Source organism: Ricinus communis, chromosome 9 (assembly GCF_019578655.1).
Source record: "Ricinus communis isolate WT05 ecotype wild-type chromosome 9, ASM1957865v1, whole genome shotgun sequence".
NCBI lineage: Eukaryota > Viridiplantae > Streptophyta > Magnoliopsida > Malpighiales > Euphorbiaceae > Ricinus > Ricinus communis.
Genome location: NC_063264.1, coordinates 5,963,475 through 5,980,954, shown reverse-complemented (window position 1 = coordinate 5,980,954; position 17,480 = coordinate 5,963,475). Strand labels below are relative to the sequence as shown.

The window sequence follows — 17,480 nt, the reverse complement described above, 5'->3', positions numbered from 1 at the left end:
ATATTTCTGATGGGATGAAAATGGACTATGGAAATTAAATTGAAGCCTGTATTCGGGCGTCAAATAAATTGGAGCCTTTCTCATATGTATAGCATATAACAATTTTTCTTAAGGTATCAATCTATATTTCTGATGAGCTGAAAATGAACTATGGAAATTAAATTGAAGCCTTTCTCATACGTATAGCATATAACAATTTCTCTGAGCCTTCTTTCTCATATATATAGTATATAACAATTTCCCTGAAGAATCATACCGCCTCATAAAATACTTTTTTTACTTGGTTCTTTCTTATGCTGATTTAATCCTGCATGTCTATCACACTATAACACTTGGTTCTTTCTTATGTTGATTTAATCCTGCATGTCTATCAACTATTAAAAAATGACACTGTTATTTAGAGGTAAATTACAGAGTATAACCAAACAAGACTCAAGCAAATTTCCTACTTTTCATCAAAATCTTATCAAAACTCGTATTAGGCGTTGTTAAGCGAGGTCTTCTCAGATCAGAATTATCAATGAAGACAGCAGTACAGTACAAAAGGAAAAAGATGAACAGGTAAGTTACAGCAAACTTTAATAAATCCTCGTTTTGTCTTTACAAGCTACAGCACAAGTTTTTACTTGGGGGCATCCACTGATAATTTTCATTTCAGACACTTGATCTTCTTTGTGGTATCTATAACTTTTTGGCCTATTTCTGGGTGCTTGAATTTCAATAATTTCTCAAGCTGGAGGGCAGCCTCAGGGAAGGAATCCTCCTTCATACAAGATTCTGAACAGAGACCAAAAAGGACCATATTGACATCTTCCTCAAGCTGAAGGCTGAAGAGGTGACTGAAGACCTAAAGACAAACATAACAAGACATGAGTTAGAAACGAGGGAATCACTGAAGAAGTTGCATCAAGTTGCTGGTGATTATATAAAGCACAGTAACACCATAGGGCTATTAGAAGATCTTATTCAAAATAAAAGTAGATTTGTGTTTAACCAGCTCCGGGAATAGATAGAGGAATTTTGAAGAGGAAAACGGAATCTAATTGTCTTTTTAATAAGATCTTCTAATATTGTAGGGACTCCCATTTTCTTCTTTCTCCTTCCAGCCAGATAATTTATATAGTTGTCAAATTGGCCATTATATATGGGAGGTTCCAGTTGCACCCAGTAGGGAGGGTTCACTACCATATGCCAGCTCAACCAACCTCACCAGTTCAACAAAATAAGCATCCATAATGCAAAAACATGCTTCAAAACCTGGATAATTGATTTGCAGAGCATGAATATCAAAAAGAAAACCCAGCCAAATTTAAACTTGAAGAGTAAATAATGGTGTAGGAAAAGAAACGATTGAGAATGAAAAAGTTTAAGAAAAGAGTTAGAACTTAGGATTTTCAAACTTATATATTAACCGTAAATAATGTAGTTTTTTTTTATTTATATCTCAGAAGTAAATATAGTTCTGTAGGAGGTCGGTTTGTATCAGGTTTTATAGGGATTTTTCTGTCATAACCAAACCTGTACCACAAATATATCACTTTTGCATTTAACGCGCCCTAATCTATTGACACCTTAAAGGCCTAAAGCCATGACATTTAGATCGGTTTTCATTGGGGTTTTCAGATTGATATGATTGAATACTCCTACAAAGCCTTCAGAACAAACAAGCATAGAGCACAAACAAAATATGGGTTTGCCCACTGGTCAAAATTAAGAACATATTATATGTTGTTGAAAATAAAAGATTCTATTTCTCACCGTTTTCATCCTTGAAATAACCATATCTTTAATAGCTGAGGACCTCGACACCAAATTTACAACAAAGAGACCTTTCTCAGAAAGAGAATCTTTTACAGTCAGAAGGAAAGACTCTTCCACAAAATCTGCAGCTGGGCAAGTCATTCCAGAGCTGTGCAGACCAAAATGATTAATGATAGTTTATGCTTCTACTCACTCAAAAACAGCATTTGGTTGCAATATATACACAAAAAAAATGTATGCATGTACCTTGAGTCTGAAGAGTCCACATCAATTATAAGTACATCAATCCCTGGACTACTGCTGCCCTCTGCATGGTTTTGACAAGGCTTCGAACTGCCAGAAGCAACCTCATTTCTATCAGCTGGTGCATAATTTTTCACCTCTCTAACAAACCTAATCCCATCAGTAATATGCACCTGCAATGCCATGTACCAATGTAAACAATACATTTGTACGATTTCTAAAACTGTTTGTCAATCGTATGAGGATATAACCTTCTATTCTTTCATATGCCAATTGTTTCTAAACAAAGACAGAACCCTAAAAAAAATAAAACAGATAACTGAAAAGAGCTAAAAGTAAAACTGCAAATTTACTGCAAATATACCTTCAAGTGTTTGTCTTCAATAAAACCAAAGTAGTCCTTTGCAAGAGCAAGTACCACAGGATCTAACTCCACCACCTATGGATTGGATATTTATCAAATCAATCCCAATAATTGGTCAAAGAATAACATATATTCTTCTCTCTTGGGATGGTGGGAACACTTTCAAAGCCTAAAGTTACCTCAAGGTGCAAGAAAGGCAAACATCCATGGAGAAACATAGGAAGCAAACCAGCTCCAAGACCTACTACAACTGTGTTAACCTGAAAAGAATTATTAAATTCAGCAATTACGAGAGCAACCATAAAATTCTGACAGAAAAATACAAAATTCACATGGACAAATTCACTTTGCCATGAAAAGAAAATCTAAAAGCATAAATTTTGGAGTTTTTTTAAGCCACGCAAAGCATTTTCACAAATCCATAAATATACTTAGAACCGTGTCAACTGTTAACAAATAACACACAGTTCAAACCATTATCAGGAAATGCAGATTTCACTTATTAAGTTAAAACAAAATCAAGAGCAGTAGCCCTTACTGTATTCCCAGCCGATTCCACACTTTCCAAATAAGAAGAAATCAACATAAAGCCAGAAATGATCCCTGTATGATAAGAACTAGCCAAATAGTCATGATAAACCTTCAGCTGGTTGCTTGATTCTACAATAAAAGAAAAATAAGAAGCTGAAATATAAGAAGCAAAATTACTGCAGCTTATGTGAACATCGACAGACAAGAACAATAGCCCTAAAACATTATGGATACAATGAGCCATCATAGGAAAGTGTGAGTTTTGTTGACATCTGGAAAACATGTCAAATAAAATATGAAGTTAATGGAATGCCAATTTCAGCGACAGCATCGGTTAACTCATTTAGCAACCAGGATTCCAATGATCGTATTTATTTTTACTAACGAAATGTATTCTCTTCAACTGCATCTAAATTGAAGATTATTGTATTGTCCAAATACTTTCATGGAACCATAACAAAAAATTAATTGAACAAAGTCAAAGAAAAAGAGCAACAAATCAGAACCAGAAAAATAAAACATCTAGACAAAATTCAATATCATGGAGAATAACATTAAAACATAAATACCATCATTTTGTTTTTTATTTCCCCTTTTCTTGGATTTGGAAGATGAGGTCTTTTTCTTCTTGTCTATTCCGGATATTTTGTTGCAGAATTCATCCCTTTTAAGAAGACCTTCAGATTGCACCAAGCCCTCAGTTCGTTGAAAGACAAGGCGCCGGAATATCAAATCTTTGGATGGCAAAAGGCAACTGACATCATCATCAACATCTTCATAAACCACATCTTCAACAATAATTGAACCAGTTAATGAAGATGTAACCTACCAAATGCAAATAACTGAAACAGATAAGAAAATATTGGGCAGAATTTGGCAATTCAAACATCCAACAGCTGGTAACCCATTTACTTCATATTCATAAAAAAAAAGAAAATGCACGAGTTCCACAACTGTATGCAGTGCCATTATAATTAAGGATAATTCCTTAAAGTCTATAGTTACAAGAGAGACCAGAACCTGAAACACTTTGGGCATAACCAGTAATGGAAACAATGGGTAGTTTTAATAATCTACCCAAGCAAATGAGTTAACAGGCTAACAGCATATTTTATTTTCATTATTTCCATTGGATTTTCTGCTTATTCTAGTGAGAAGCTAAAAGCAACCAAAAAAATATGAGATTATGCAGCGATTCAAATAGCATCAAAGAGAGTGTAGAACCTCGTGGACAACATTTCTTTGTTTGATCCCATCACCTGCCATCATGAAACTGTAGAACGAACATCCATTAAACCAAAATAGTAATGCTACACACCTATGAGCAACCTAAAATACCACAGATTTAGACATAATTTTGATAACATACGGTATCTGTGCTCCATTGTCACCTTCCCCAGGTGCCAACTGTTTAACCAGAGGAGATAAATCCTTCTGAAAAAGAACCAGGAATTACAAATCAGTGCTAAGAGGTTGCAATAAGAACTATATGACTTTCTGATAAGAGAACTGGATAAAGTATTACCTGAATATCATCCATCGTAGAACTAGTGTGACTGCTGTCCAGTATAACCTTCATTCAGCATATAAATTGCTTATATGATGTTATTATACAAATTTGCAGGAACAGAGATCTGCAAGATACTATAAATCAAAAGAAGAGTACCATAATTAGGCGAGCTGCTTGTGAGCTTTCAACAACCATCCATTGTCCTTCTTCCGAACAGAACAGCCATTCATGAGCTCGGGTCTGAAACAACATTGTTTTGATCCTAATGCATCCTATTAATATATAACTGGATTTACACGTGTGCATGTGCATAAAAATTAAAGAACATTTGGAAAAGAAAAAACAATAAAAAGTAAATCAGATGAACAATGCAGATTAATATGTAGAATCACATTTCCATATCTTGCACAATGATTTAAAATCAAAGACTATCAATTGATGACAAATTTTTAAAACCAAGGCAGATTATGACTTCAAAAATACAGCTTACAGAACAAGGCACATTCAGCATTTTTATTTGGGGACGAGAAATGAGTGGGAAGGAGACAGTTCATCCTTCTCAAAATGATGAGAAAGTTAAGGAAAAATGTTTCTTGAATGTGAGAACTTCACTGTTTGAACAAATATCCACGATGTTGAATGACAACTATATGAAATAATCATTCAAAACAAGTTCAAAGTGGTTGAGCACAAATAACACCAGCCGTCATACGCTATATTTCCTATTGAAGCTATGATGGATCATCAACCTGGTCAAACCATTTCCACACTCTGATTTTTATTATGATTTAACAGACTGTCCATCCTAATCTTGGGGAAACAACCAAATAGCAACTTCCAAATGGATAAATCAATATCATTCTATGCAATGCATCTTAACTAGATAAATAATAGCTATACCTTAGGCACAATGAAAATGCCACAATGAAATGAGAATGGGGCAGAATTTTCCTTTGCATCAAGAAGCACAGCTTTGTAAGTGAAACGAGAGCCTCCTTGCCCACCCAAAGTAAGCTGAATCCGACGACCTTGGCTAAGCTTTGTCAAGTCCCCTTTAGCTCCTAATCGCAGATCTTCAAGAGAGTACAATATATCAGAACCACTGGAATATTCTTTACGAATCCGATTCTCATTTTCAAGAGCTTCATGCAGACTGGCGGCCTAAACATTTATCCACCAAGTTTTGTCACACATTCATCAGATTTCTATGCCAAGGCTTACATAAAAAGTTAGATTATTGTGTGCTTGGTTAGTGAAATGCGGGTGTGAATAGTAGATTCTTAACTTTCCTGGTAGTATCACATTCCTAGGAATTTCATATACCTCCATGTGGGAAGGCTGTGATTCCTTAGTTCAAGGAGGCTCGGAATTCCGGGTAAATTGCATAGCAAATTATACTCCATGATTTTGACCATTAGGACAAAATTTCCATAACATTAATAATAATGCGAAATGCTCTGTTATAATCTGGTCTCAGAAAACTGGGGTAAAATGCAATTACTCTTCTTCTTTTTTTATGTATGTAGTAAATGTGCATGCCCCTATATTACAGCCATTTGAATATCTTATCTACAATAATAGACAAAGAAACCATTATTGATACCTGGTTTCCACTGCAACCGACAGTATAATGATCGAAGGATGACATTATGAGGTGCAAATCACTCAAATTTCCTTTCTCAGCAGCCACCATAAAAGTACGAAGGCTAGGCTTGCTAGCCAGGTTCCAAGGAATAGCATGAATATTCAATTTCCACCCAAAGCGAAACTTAGAGAAAAGCAAACCTGAAAACAGAATTATAAGATTTTCCACATTTAAAATTTACCATGAGGACATAGTTTGAGCTAAATATGTAAAATGCATATAGGCAGAATAGAACTTAGAGAAAATAGTACCTAGAACATGAGATTCAGCTAGTGTTAGACAAATGAATTTCCCGCCAAATTTCAGAACTCTTTGCACCTGTTAATAATTCACTAATTACTTCTAACACCAATCAAAATACACAATTATTCACAAACAACAGCTAAAATTAAAATTCAGTGAGACCTCAGATAAATATTTGGTCCCTAATTTAGGCCCAAGTTCTGGCTCCATTAAAGCATCCAATCCACCTTTATCAAGAACAACATCGAATGTCTCATCTGCAAACTGGTGAACAATACATTATCAGGAAAATTAAAGAAAGAAAATAGAGTTGCTAACAAATCCCTAAAGTAACCCATAACATAAACTCCAGTTCCCTGTGTTTCAAAATTAGCTCTTTTATTCATACAACTTGATGGGAAAATATATGATTTTGATGGAGGGAAGTATTTCACAACATAAGAAATCAGAGCTAAAGTGCTGTTATGCTTAACATCTTGAAGAACTTAAAATGGAATAAATTTCGAATGCTACAGACTAAAGTATGATACAATTTTCGTTTTTTTATAAGATTAAGAGTACAGTCCTTTCTGAGCCTCATGGACTAAACGTGATAATTATGAAACAACAAGGACTATATTGTATAGTACCTCGAACTTCAGGTGTGCTTTAGTCATTAACGAAAATAAAAGAGTCTTTTAAAACAGACCTGCATGTCAGTCATGTCCATAACACGCCACCGCATACCAGGCCGGTCTCTAACATTCCTTCTCAACATATCAGAAATCACAACTTTCGAGAAATCAATATTCGTAATATCCTTAAACCCTAAATCGTACAAATTCTCCGATAATCTCGAATTTCCGCAACCAGGCACCAGAATTTGCACCGGAGAATCGTCATTGGCGAAAAGGGAGAGAAGAGGTTGTCGGAGCTGAGGCCACTCTGCGTACCATTCGAAGGAGTCATCGGCGCCACGAATAGTGAAAAATTTGTCCCAGTTTTCTTTACTTGTGAAGTCACCTAGGGTTTCAAGAAGGTCGTTGGACGATGGTTGTGATTGTTGTTTGTCTCTTTTTCCCATTTTTCTGATAGACTTTAGCTTCCTCTGTGGTTCAATAAAACTAGGGTTTAGTTTTCTTTGTCAGGGTTTAGAAAAACAGAAAACCGGAAAAAAAGAAAAACAAAAAAAAAAAAACACAAAAGGGGTCTTTTTATTGGGCTGATATGCAATCAATTGATCCAATTGATTCATGGTTCAGTAGAGCAATCCAAATTTTGGGTTGGGCCTTTGTACTTCAAGAGGAGTAGAAACAGAAAAATTATCCAACAAAAGATTTAATACGGACTAAAGATAAATTAAATTAAAATCTTGTCAATATGAATAAAATAAGAAAAAATTAATAAAAAAACAAAAATGAAAAATAAAAAAATTAATTAACATAAAAATAAACTTGTAAAATTTGAGAATTAATAATAATTATAAATATCAGCGAGAACAGTAACTAAAAGTATTAAATGGAATTTTGAGATTAGTGGCCTCTGCTGGCCCCCAAAATCCAAATAGAATCTCCACTTGCCAATCCAGGGAGATGCTTCATATAGGAAATGCATTCACCATTGAGACCAATGTGACTGAGAAACGAAGCCATTGAAAGAGGCAATCAAAATTCAGTACTGAGATTGATAAGGGGGTATATGCTTGCAGTTTATGATCATTCCGGTGTGATGTTTAAGCCATTGCTGTGGTACTTCATCAGTTGTCCTTGGATCGACTTATGATGCAGTAGAGATTGGTTGTGTTCTATAAATTTGGTGCCTGTACAACCGCCCCTGCAAGCAAGCTCAACGGGTTCACCAGCATGTCAGGATGCCTACTTACCTTGCATATTGCTGCTCCAAATTGAAGAAAGGATGCAAATTTGTCACATGGGCACATGCATCTAGTGATTAGAAGTGGTAAAATCTATAGAATGTTGGCATTGAGTTGCATATTGAAATGTTAATATTGTATAATTTGATGCTTTAGTGCATGTTTTAAAGTATCAATATTAATCATTTAGGTTGCTATCAAATGCAATGAGAGGTCCATTTGGAGCATCTATGAGAACGACAAGCATGTGAAAGAAGAGAGACATCTGTCTTGTGAAAAATTTCCCCTTTCTCAAATAAGTTACTTGGAAAGCCAGTGTCACGGTATCCCCAGTTTCGAGCTTTAAAGAAAGAAAAAGAAAAAGGAACCCAAAAATAACCTGTCTAAATGTGCACTGGAACTCTCATCTCATGATGATTTTGTTTGGATGCTGAACCACCATGTGTTCAGGCAATCACCAAATTAAAATAATTGCATGAAACTCCTAACAAAATTATAACTTTGGAAAGCTACTTGCGTGAGAAAGGGTTTCATATTTATTTAAGACAAACATGACAAAAGATAAAGTTTGATTGATTATGGTTACCACAGGGTGGAGAGGATGGTTTTGCTGCCACATACTTTTGCATCATCTATACACAGAGATACGCAATATATATAACAGAGTCCACCTCCGCAGTACAGGTAATAATATATATATTCTTTATCATGAAAATAATAAACTTTTATCGGTATTAATAAATAATAAAAAAATAAATTAAAATTTTAAATTTTTAAATTTTTTATAAAAGAAATAATCAATTATTTGTCACTTACTTTAATGAAAATGATTTAATGAAATTATCAACTTCTTACTAATAGGAAATGTTATTATTCTAGGCAGATGAGATATGTACTTGAAAACTTAATACAAAAGTCCATGAACTGGCTCAGGTGCTATAAAAGAAAAAAGATAGTCATTAATTTGTTTTTTTTATCAATTAAAAAAGAAATTCATTCAAAAATAAAGTTATAAAAAAATAAAAATCGAACGCAGTTACTAATAATCAGAGAGAATTTAAGGAATATAAGATCAATAATAATAAAAAAATATGCGAAAATATTATATTAAAAACAATCTGAACTCGAAAACACCGATCTAGCTTTAAGATTCGCCATTGTCTAGAGAGAGCCAACTCATAATTCACCATAATTTAAAAACATATAGATAAAGTAATAAGGAAATTTTTCTAGTTTAACTTAATTTTTAAATTTAAATTTTAAATATGTAACCGTATTAAATTTTTAAAATAATATTTTATCACATATAAAAAATTTGTCTCACACGCCTTAAATTAGTTTTAAATATATAAATATTCTGAAAAAAAGAAAAAGACAACCGGGAGGTAATTCTCTTAAAATAGACTAAATAAAAAGAGCTGATCAGAAACAATGGGTAAGAATGCATTGCCCTTTTATTGGGAATTTAATTAGAGGAGGATAAAAAAATGGTGAACAGGATTGTGGTCCAATATATGAGTTTCATTTGTCTGTCTGTCTCTACAGTTTGCGCAGTGTCTGTAAAATTGCAGGCTGGAAGGACAAAGATATGTTCTTCCTGTAGAATTCTGTCAAAATGAATAGCAAGGAAAGGTTCATCAGGGTGGGAAAGTAAAGTACAGAATCACATATCATGGGCAAATAATGACAAATGAGGCTTTACAATTTCTTTTCCTTTTCTTTTCTTACAATTCCCACTTATATTTAGACTGACATCATTATAAGTGCCATGTACACTAGTATATATTTTTAGTGTAAAGTGAAAATTAATTATATATGATAAAACTATAATTTTCAAACATTTATATGATATCAAAACATTCAAATTAAACTTTATGGAGAAATACATCGATATAGATTATCGGACAAATTTGATATAATCAAATTATAAGAAAATGATTTAAATTTAAAAATTTTATTATTCGGGTTCATATAAATTATAAAACTCTCCATAAATTTATATTATTATTAAAATATATATTTATATAAGATAGTCCAAGTGAATATTTTTTGAAATTTGATGTCACGTGGATTAAAAAAATGTAATTTACTTGGTCGGATTAAACTGTGCATAAATATATAATATAAATTGTTAATTTCAGTAGAAAGAAAATGAAAAGAGAAAAAAAAGAAAAGTAAATATGAAGAAAACCTGAACAGATGGAACTGTAAGAAAAAGAAAAAAGGGCAACGACATATGCGCATAGGGAATCGGACAAGCATCGAGAAGATGACCATATATATGTATTACGAGACCTTCTCCATTCCACATATTGAGTTACAAGTGTGAAGTAGACCCATCATTTCTTCGTCATCTCGGACTACACGTGTCTACCCTCTTACTCGACCCCACTCCGCTCGTTTCTCCGCCTCTCCTCCATTTTCTTCTTCTTCTTCTTCTTCTTCTTCTTCTCCTCCTTCTGTGCTCTGTTGTTACTCTTGCACATGCACACGTATACAAATACACTCCTACTTGAACCAAAACACTCTTTTTCTTTTCTTTTCTTTCTTCTTTTCTCTCTTGATTACAGTTGCATATGATGATTCCATAATCAACCACCGATAACACTACAGCAGAAACTGTATTCGACGTTCTTGGCTAGGAAAATGATCATGTTTTATTTATTTTCTTCTTGGACTTTGTGAATTCTGATTTCTGGTGCATTTATTTTCATTTAACCGATAGAAATAACGAAGAGGCCGTCGAGGTTTGTTTCATTGTAATGGCGGGAAACGAGTGGATAAATGGGTACTTGGAGGCGATATTGGATAGTGGAGCTGGTGCCATTGAAGAGCAGAAACCTGTTCAGCCGGTTGATTTGAAAGATAGAGGGCATTTTAATCCAACTAAGTATTTTGTTGAAGAGGTGGTCACTGGTGTTGATGAGACTGATTTGCACAGGACATGGATTAAGGTGGTTGCCACCCGTAATACCCGTGAGCGTAGCTCCAGGCTTGAGAATATGTGCTGGCGTATTTGGCACCTCACTCGCAAGAAGAAGCAGGTCACTCCCTCTACCCCCCCTTCTCTTTCTCTCTCTCTCTCTCTCTCTCTCTCTCTCTCTCTCTCTATATATATATATATATATATATATATATATATATATATATATATATATATACACACACAACCAGATGTCAATCATGTTTTCAGAGATAAATGAACAAACTTATTTATATGAGGCAACTCTTTCCTTGTTTTCTTAGATTGACATGTCATTGTCATCATTAGTTTGGAGCAAGTATTTCTGCAATGCCTATGATTAATTCTGAACTGATGGGATCCTGTTGAAGAAAAGCCTGTTTCATAAGATCAGAGATTAGTTTTTGTATTTTTAATTAATGGGTATTCAAGATATTATTTTTATCTTTAATTAAATTTTGAATTTTTTTTGGGTGATGATGAGGTTTATTACCATGATTTAGTCTTGTTTAACTGACGCGGTTACAGCATCTTAAAATATTTGCTCAATCTTTTTGTATTGATTTTTAAATGAATTGGGTCAAACTATGATTATATTTTGAAAAATGTGACAGTTCAGATAAAAACTAAGCTTAGTTTTAGTGTTTGTCATGGCTGCCCTGTCTACATCCGTTTATATATCCATACCCCACCATGCCTTTGATCTAATTCCTACTGTAGCTTGTAAAAGTGTACTTCTTTTTTTTTTTTTTCTACTCTATTCTTCCTTAATGGCTAATAGAAAAATCCATAAAAACTTTCCAAGGGATCATGGGTTATTCTTATTGTTCTTAATCTCTTCTTCTATTGAATTAAGGATTAGTGTATCATCCCATTTCCTTCCCTTTTCAATTATGATGTTATTGCCAAGATTAAAATGTGATGCCTATGATGATCTGAATAGCTGGAATTGGGGGAATTACAAAGGTTGGCGAATCGAAGATGGGAACGGGAACAAGGACGCAGGGATGCAACAGAAGACATGTCCGAGGATTTGTCAGAGGGAGAGAAAGGGGATGGTGTGGGAGAGCTGGTGCAAAGTGAGACCCCAAGGAAAAAATTCCAGAGAAACTATTCAAACCTGGAAGTCTGGTCGGATGACAAGAAGGAAAAGAAACTCTACATTGTCCTTATAAGGTGAATTATTTCTAACCCACTGTTCAGGTTTACTTTATTTTAAAAAAAGTTATAGTTCAACTAAAGTTTAAAATTCAAATATTAAATATAAAACTGCTTTTAAACTTTTAAAATAGTATTTTACTATCCGCAAGTCTTATCTTGACGCTTTCTAAATTGATTAGATTAATACTAACATAAGTCAGAGGGATCACCTGACACCATAGATGTGGCGTTAATGAGTTGTTTAATGGTCGTAATGATGGACAGCGTAATTAATATACTACTTTTATTTTATTAGGTCTAATTTATACTTTTCAATACATTAATTAAAAATGTTATCGGTAAAATTTTAGTTATTATTATTTTTTTGCCTTACTGAGTTACGTTTGATATTATTATTAAAAAATTTAAGATAACACTTAATATATAAATATATATTTCCATAATCTTTATGAAAAATTATTTTATGTATGCTATATAATTTGGAACTCAACAAAATTACTATATTATTATATTTTAAATCGACATATAAGTATAAATAAAAAAATACTTTCAATTTTTTTTTAAAAAATTACAATTTAATTGCATATAAATGTAAGAAAAAAAAAACTATCATTAGTGGGAATTATTTGTTTCATATTCACTAGATCTAGAAAAGAACTCTCCAAATGACATTTGTTGATGATCAGTTTCTTTTGGCAAGTTTTTTGCAGTACCCTGTTGTTCCCTGTCTATAACTTTACTTCAAAAAAAATTATTTAAGTTGGGAATGGAGAAAGCAGATATTTTAATTCCTGTAACTTGATCTGTATGACCAGTTTACATGGTTTAGTCCGTGGAGAAAATATGGAGCTTGGTCGAGATTCTGACACCGGTGGACAGGTAAATGCTGCATTACTATATTACTGAGCTGTTTTGACTTGTAACTGCAAATTCTATCATTTCATTTTGTGTCTTACAATTTACAAATGATGTATCAGGTCAAATATGTGGTAGAACTTGCTCGAGCACTTGCTAGAATGCCTGGGGTTTACAGGGTAGATCTTTTCACTCGCCAAATTTCCTCACCTGAAGTTGACTGGAGCTATGGTGAGCCAACAGAGATGCTAACTGCAGGAGCTGAAGATTCTGATGGCAATGAAGTTGGTGAGAGCAGTGGAGCCTATATTGTTAGGATTCCTTTTGGTCCGCGTGATAAGTACCTCCGGAAAGAATTACTTTGGCCTCATATTCAGGAATTTGTAGATGGAGCTCTTGCTCACATTCTTAATATGTCAAAAGTTTTGGGGGAACAGATTGGAGGCGGTGGCCCTGTATGGCCATATGTTATTCATGGCCATTATGCTGATGCAGGTGATAGTGCTGCTCTTTTATCAGGTGCTTTAAATGTGCCAATGGTATTGACGGGGCACTCGCTTGGAAGAAACAAGCTTGAACAGCTTCTGAAGCAGGGACGACAATCAACAGAAGACATCAATTCAACATATAAGATTATGAGGAGGATAGAAGGAGAAGAGCTTTCACTTGATGCTGCTGAACTCGTGATCACAAGTACCAAACAGGAGATTGAAGAGCAGTGGGGACTTTATGATGGGTTCGATGTCAAGCTTGAGAAAGTCTTACGTGCTCGTGCTAGACGTGGTGTCAATTGCCATGGCCGTTTCATGCCAAGGATGGTGGTAAGATAGTGGCACAGTTACAAAATAGTATACTATAACTATACATATCATATGATTGCTCTGGAAATGAGTATTTTGCACCTCTACTCGAACAAAGAAGCAAATTCTTTACAGGTTATTCCTCCTGGTATGGACTTCAGCAACGTTGTGGTTCAAGAAGATGCCCCTGAAATTGACGGAGAACTTTCATCTCTTATTGGTGGTACTGATGGGTCTTCCCCAAAAGCAATCCCGGCAATATGGTCTGACGTGAGTATTCCATTTATGTCCTGATTGTTGTCTCACATGAATATGAATATCAACCATTGGAGCATCTTTTGGCAGGTCATGCGGTTCCTTACTAATCCCCACAAACCAATGATTTTGGCCTTGTCGAGGCCTGACCCAAAGAAGAATATTACCACTTTATTGAAAGCCTTTGGGGAGTGCCGTCCATTAAGGGAGCTAGCCAATCTCGTTAGTACTTTGTATACCTACGCGGTTAATCTAATTTTTAATATTGTACTCTAGGACAACTAATATTCTACAATGCAGACACTTATAATGGGAAACAGGGACGATATAGATGAGATGACTGGTGGAAATGCAAGTGTTCTCACAACAGTATTGAAATTGATTGACAAATATGATCTTTATGGCCTAGTGGCCTACCCTAAGCATCACAAGCAATATGAAGTTCCAGATATATATCGTCTCGCAGCAAAAACAAAGGTTCATTGGAAATATTTTTTATGATTAAGTGTAGATGGTTTTCTCATGGATGATTAACCAAGTGATTGGATATCTGGCAGGGAGTCTTCATAAATCCAGCATTGGTTGAGCCTTTTGGGCTTACCTTGATTGAGGTTGGTTGCTGTCAAATAATTTAAGTCATTTATTGTTTCCATCTCATTTCCTCAAAGAAATGATATTTTGATCTATGGTGGTTTCAAATGCAGGCTGCAGCTCACGGGCTTCCTATGGTGGCAACTAAAAATGGTGGACCAGTTGACATCAATCGGGTAAAGATAACTCCCATTTGTTTAAATAATGTCCAGCATCTTGCAATGTGTCTCAGTTTGAAGTTATATCTTGCAGTGTGTCTGAATCTAAACTTATGTTCTATCTGTATTTGATTGAACGAGAGTTAGAGAAATAATGTATGAAATTTAAAGAAAGGAACTTGTTGGAAACAGCATGCAAATTTAAAATTTTCTTCTCCTACATTATCATTTTCTCAGCTGCCATTTAAATGTAACGGAACATTAAGTTGATTAATATTTCTTTGTTTTTTTTCCTTTAATTTCTTGTCTTGTTCGATAGGCGCTGAATAATGGTCTGCTTGTAGATCCTCACGATCAGCACGCTATTGCTGATGCATTGCTTAAGTTGGTATCAGAGAAGAACCTATGGCATGAATGCAGGAAGAACGGGTGGAAGAATATACATCTTTTCTCATGGCCTGAACACTGCCGCACTTACTTGACTAGGGTAGCAGCATGTCGGATGAGGCACCCACAATGGCAACTTGATACCCCAGGAGATGAGATGGCCTCTGAAGAGTCATCTCTCAATGATTCCTTAAAGGATGTGCAAGATATGTCCCTTAGGCTCTCAATTGATGGCGACAAATCTTCATTTAATGGATCTCTTGACTATTCAGCTGCAGCTACAGGGGACCCTGAGTTGCAAGATCAAGTAAAACAGGTTCTGAGCAGGATAAAGAAACCAGAATCTGGCCCAAAAGATGCCGAAGGTGGAAAGCCTGAGACTGGTACGAACAAGTATCCCATGTTGAGGAGGCGACGCAGATTGATTGTCATGGCTCTAGACTGCTATGGTACTGAAGGGGATCCTGAGAAGAAGATGATTCAGATTGTGCAAGATGTAATTAGGGCTGTTCGGTCAGACTCACTGTTTGCAAAAATATCAGGGCTTGCTTTATCTACAGCTATGCCATTGTCAGAAACAGTAGATTTCTTGACATCAGCAAAGATTCAAGTAAATGAATTTGATGCATTAATTTGCAGCAGTGGGAGTGAGTTATATTATCCTGGAACTTACACCGAAGAAAATGGAAAACTTTTACCTGATACAGATTACGCAACACATATAGACTACCGTTGGGGTTGTGAAGGTCTGAAAAAAACCGTTTGGAAGCTTATGAACATGACTGAAGCTGGTGAACAGACTAAAGAAACCAGCCACATCCAGGAGGATGCAAAATCAAGCAATGCCCATTGCATTACGTACCGGATAAAGGATGGCAGTAAGGTAGATGGAGATATTTAATATAACAATTTAAAGTTTAGACAGCAATCTGATTATAACCATGGATTTTCTAACTGATTTGCATTTACAGGTAATGAAAGTGCATGATTTGAGGCAGAAGCTTAGGATGCGGGGTCTCCGTTGCCATCCAATGTATTGCAGGAGCTCAACAAGGGTGCAAGTTATACCTCTCCTGGCATCTCGAGCACAGGCACTCAGGTACTATAGTAAATGATTTTAGGATCACGTATCCATCCTTAATAAAGATTGCCTCCTCGTATAGTTTCTGAATTGGAACAATTAATTGTGTCGCTTGAGCTTGAAGTAGCAGCATTCGAGGACCCTTTACATGCTCTTAAATGAGAGAATTTGAAGATAGAATTTTGCAAACTTAACAAGTAACCCATTGTGTAATAGCATACATATCAACTGACCATTGTTTATAATTTTTTGAGATGCATTTTGAAGTTGCAGGCAAGTTCTAACTTCTGTGCCTGGATAAGTTATTTATTTTCAAACTCTGCATTACTAGTGACTTTGGATATTCATTGACAACAAATACAGTCGTCTGTCTTTTACATATATCCTTAAGCTGACTGCAACCGGAACTAGTGTGATTCCTTGTAATTGATTAATCGAACTTCTGTCTGCTTTACCAAATTGCTGAACCATGTGGTGGGTCTGATTCAAACACTTGTTTCTGTTTCCCCTGTAGATACATTTTCGTTCGATGGAGATTGAATGTTGCAAACATGTACGTAATTCTTGGCGAAACCGGAGATACTGATTATGAAGAAATGATATCCGGGGCTCACAAGACCATAATCATGAAAGATGTTGTGAAAAAAGGTTCTGAAGAATTGCTGAGAGCCATGGACTTAAAAGATGACTTTGTTCCAAAAGAAAGTCCCTCGGTTGCCCACTTAAGTGGAGACGCATCAGCCAACGAGATCGCCAATGCCCTGAAGCAAGTCTCAAAACCTTCATCCTGAATGTGAGACTCTTAGTACATACTTGTTTCCTATTTGAAACTTATAGTATTCGTTTCTTCTTATTTTCTTTTTGGTTGTAACGAGGTGGGATCTTCCCAGCTCCTTTGAACTTTTTTCAAGCAAATTCTGATGTGGGTTCTTGTCTCAATGTAGCAAGGCAACGACGCCCACAGTAGGAATCTGCTGTTATTGCCTTTTATGTAGAAAATTTGCTATGTAATTTTTCTCACGTATAAGCTTAGATATAAAACCTTATGTGACTTCGTTACTTGTAACAAGCCCCGAAAGTA

At 35.1% G+C, this 17,480-nt stretch overlaps 2 protein-coding genes across 3 annotated transcripts; one reads left to right on the top strand and one right to left on the bottom strand.

Annotated features, from left to right (window-relative positions):
- Window positions 1–449: 449 nt before the first annotated feature.
- On the bottom strand, window positions 450–7,452 carry LOC8280621 (eEF1A lysine and N-terminal methyltransferase). Its single transcript, XM_002518007.4, has 16 exons — window positions 6,986–7,452; window positions 6,460–6,561; window positions 6,306–6,372; window positions 6,013–6,194; window positions 5,310–5,570; window positions 4,566–4,649; window positions 4,425–4,472; window positions 4,269–4,333; window positions 4,124–4,172; window positions 3,469–3,724; window positions 2,907–3,028; window positions 2,548–2,628; window positions 2,369–2,443; window positions 2,008–2,177; window positions 1,759–1,909; window positions 450–847 (listed from the first exon to the last, which is right to left on the bottom strand). Exons 1-16 carry the CDS (start codon window positions 7,358–7,360, stop codon window positions 650–652), a joined length of 2,286 nt encoding a protein of 761 aa, XP_002518053.2. The 5' UTR covers window positions 7,361–7,452; the 3' UTR covers window positions 450–649.
- Window positions 7,453–10,494: 3,042 nt separating this feature from the next.
- LOC8280623 (probable sucrose-phosphate synthase 3) lies at window positions 10,495–17,458 on the top strand. 2 transcript variants are annotated; one of them, XM_002518009.4, is made up of 12 exons: window positions 10,495–11,193; window positions 12,055–12,287; window positions 13,088–13,151; window positions 13,250–13,948; window positions 14,063–14,197; window positions 14,273–14,404; window positions 14,483–14,659; window positions 14,740–14,793; window positions 14,887–14,949; window positions 15,251–16,201; window positions 16,290–16,417; window positions 16,914–17,458. In XM_002518009.4, the coding sequence occupies exons 1-12, from the start codon at window positions 10,912–10,914 to the stop codon at window positions 17,188–17,190; spliced, it is 3,195 nt and encodes a 1,064-aa protein (XP_002518055.1). In that variant the 5' UTR covers window positions 10,495–10,911; the 3' UTR covers window positions 17,191–17,458. The 2 variants fall into 2 exon arrangements, with proteins under 2 accessions (XP_002518055.1, XP_048235112.1); XM_048379155.1 differs by having other exon boundaries at window positions 10,930–11,193; window positions 12,078–12,287.
- Window positions 17,459–17,480: the final 22 nt, after the last annotated feature.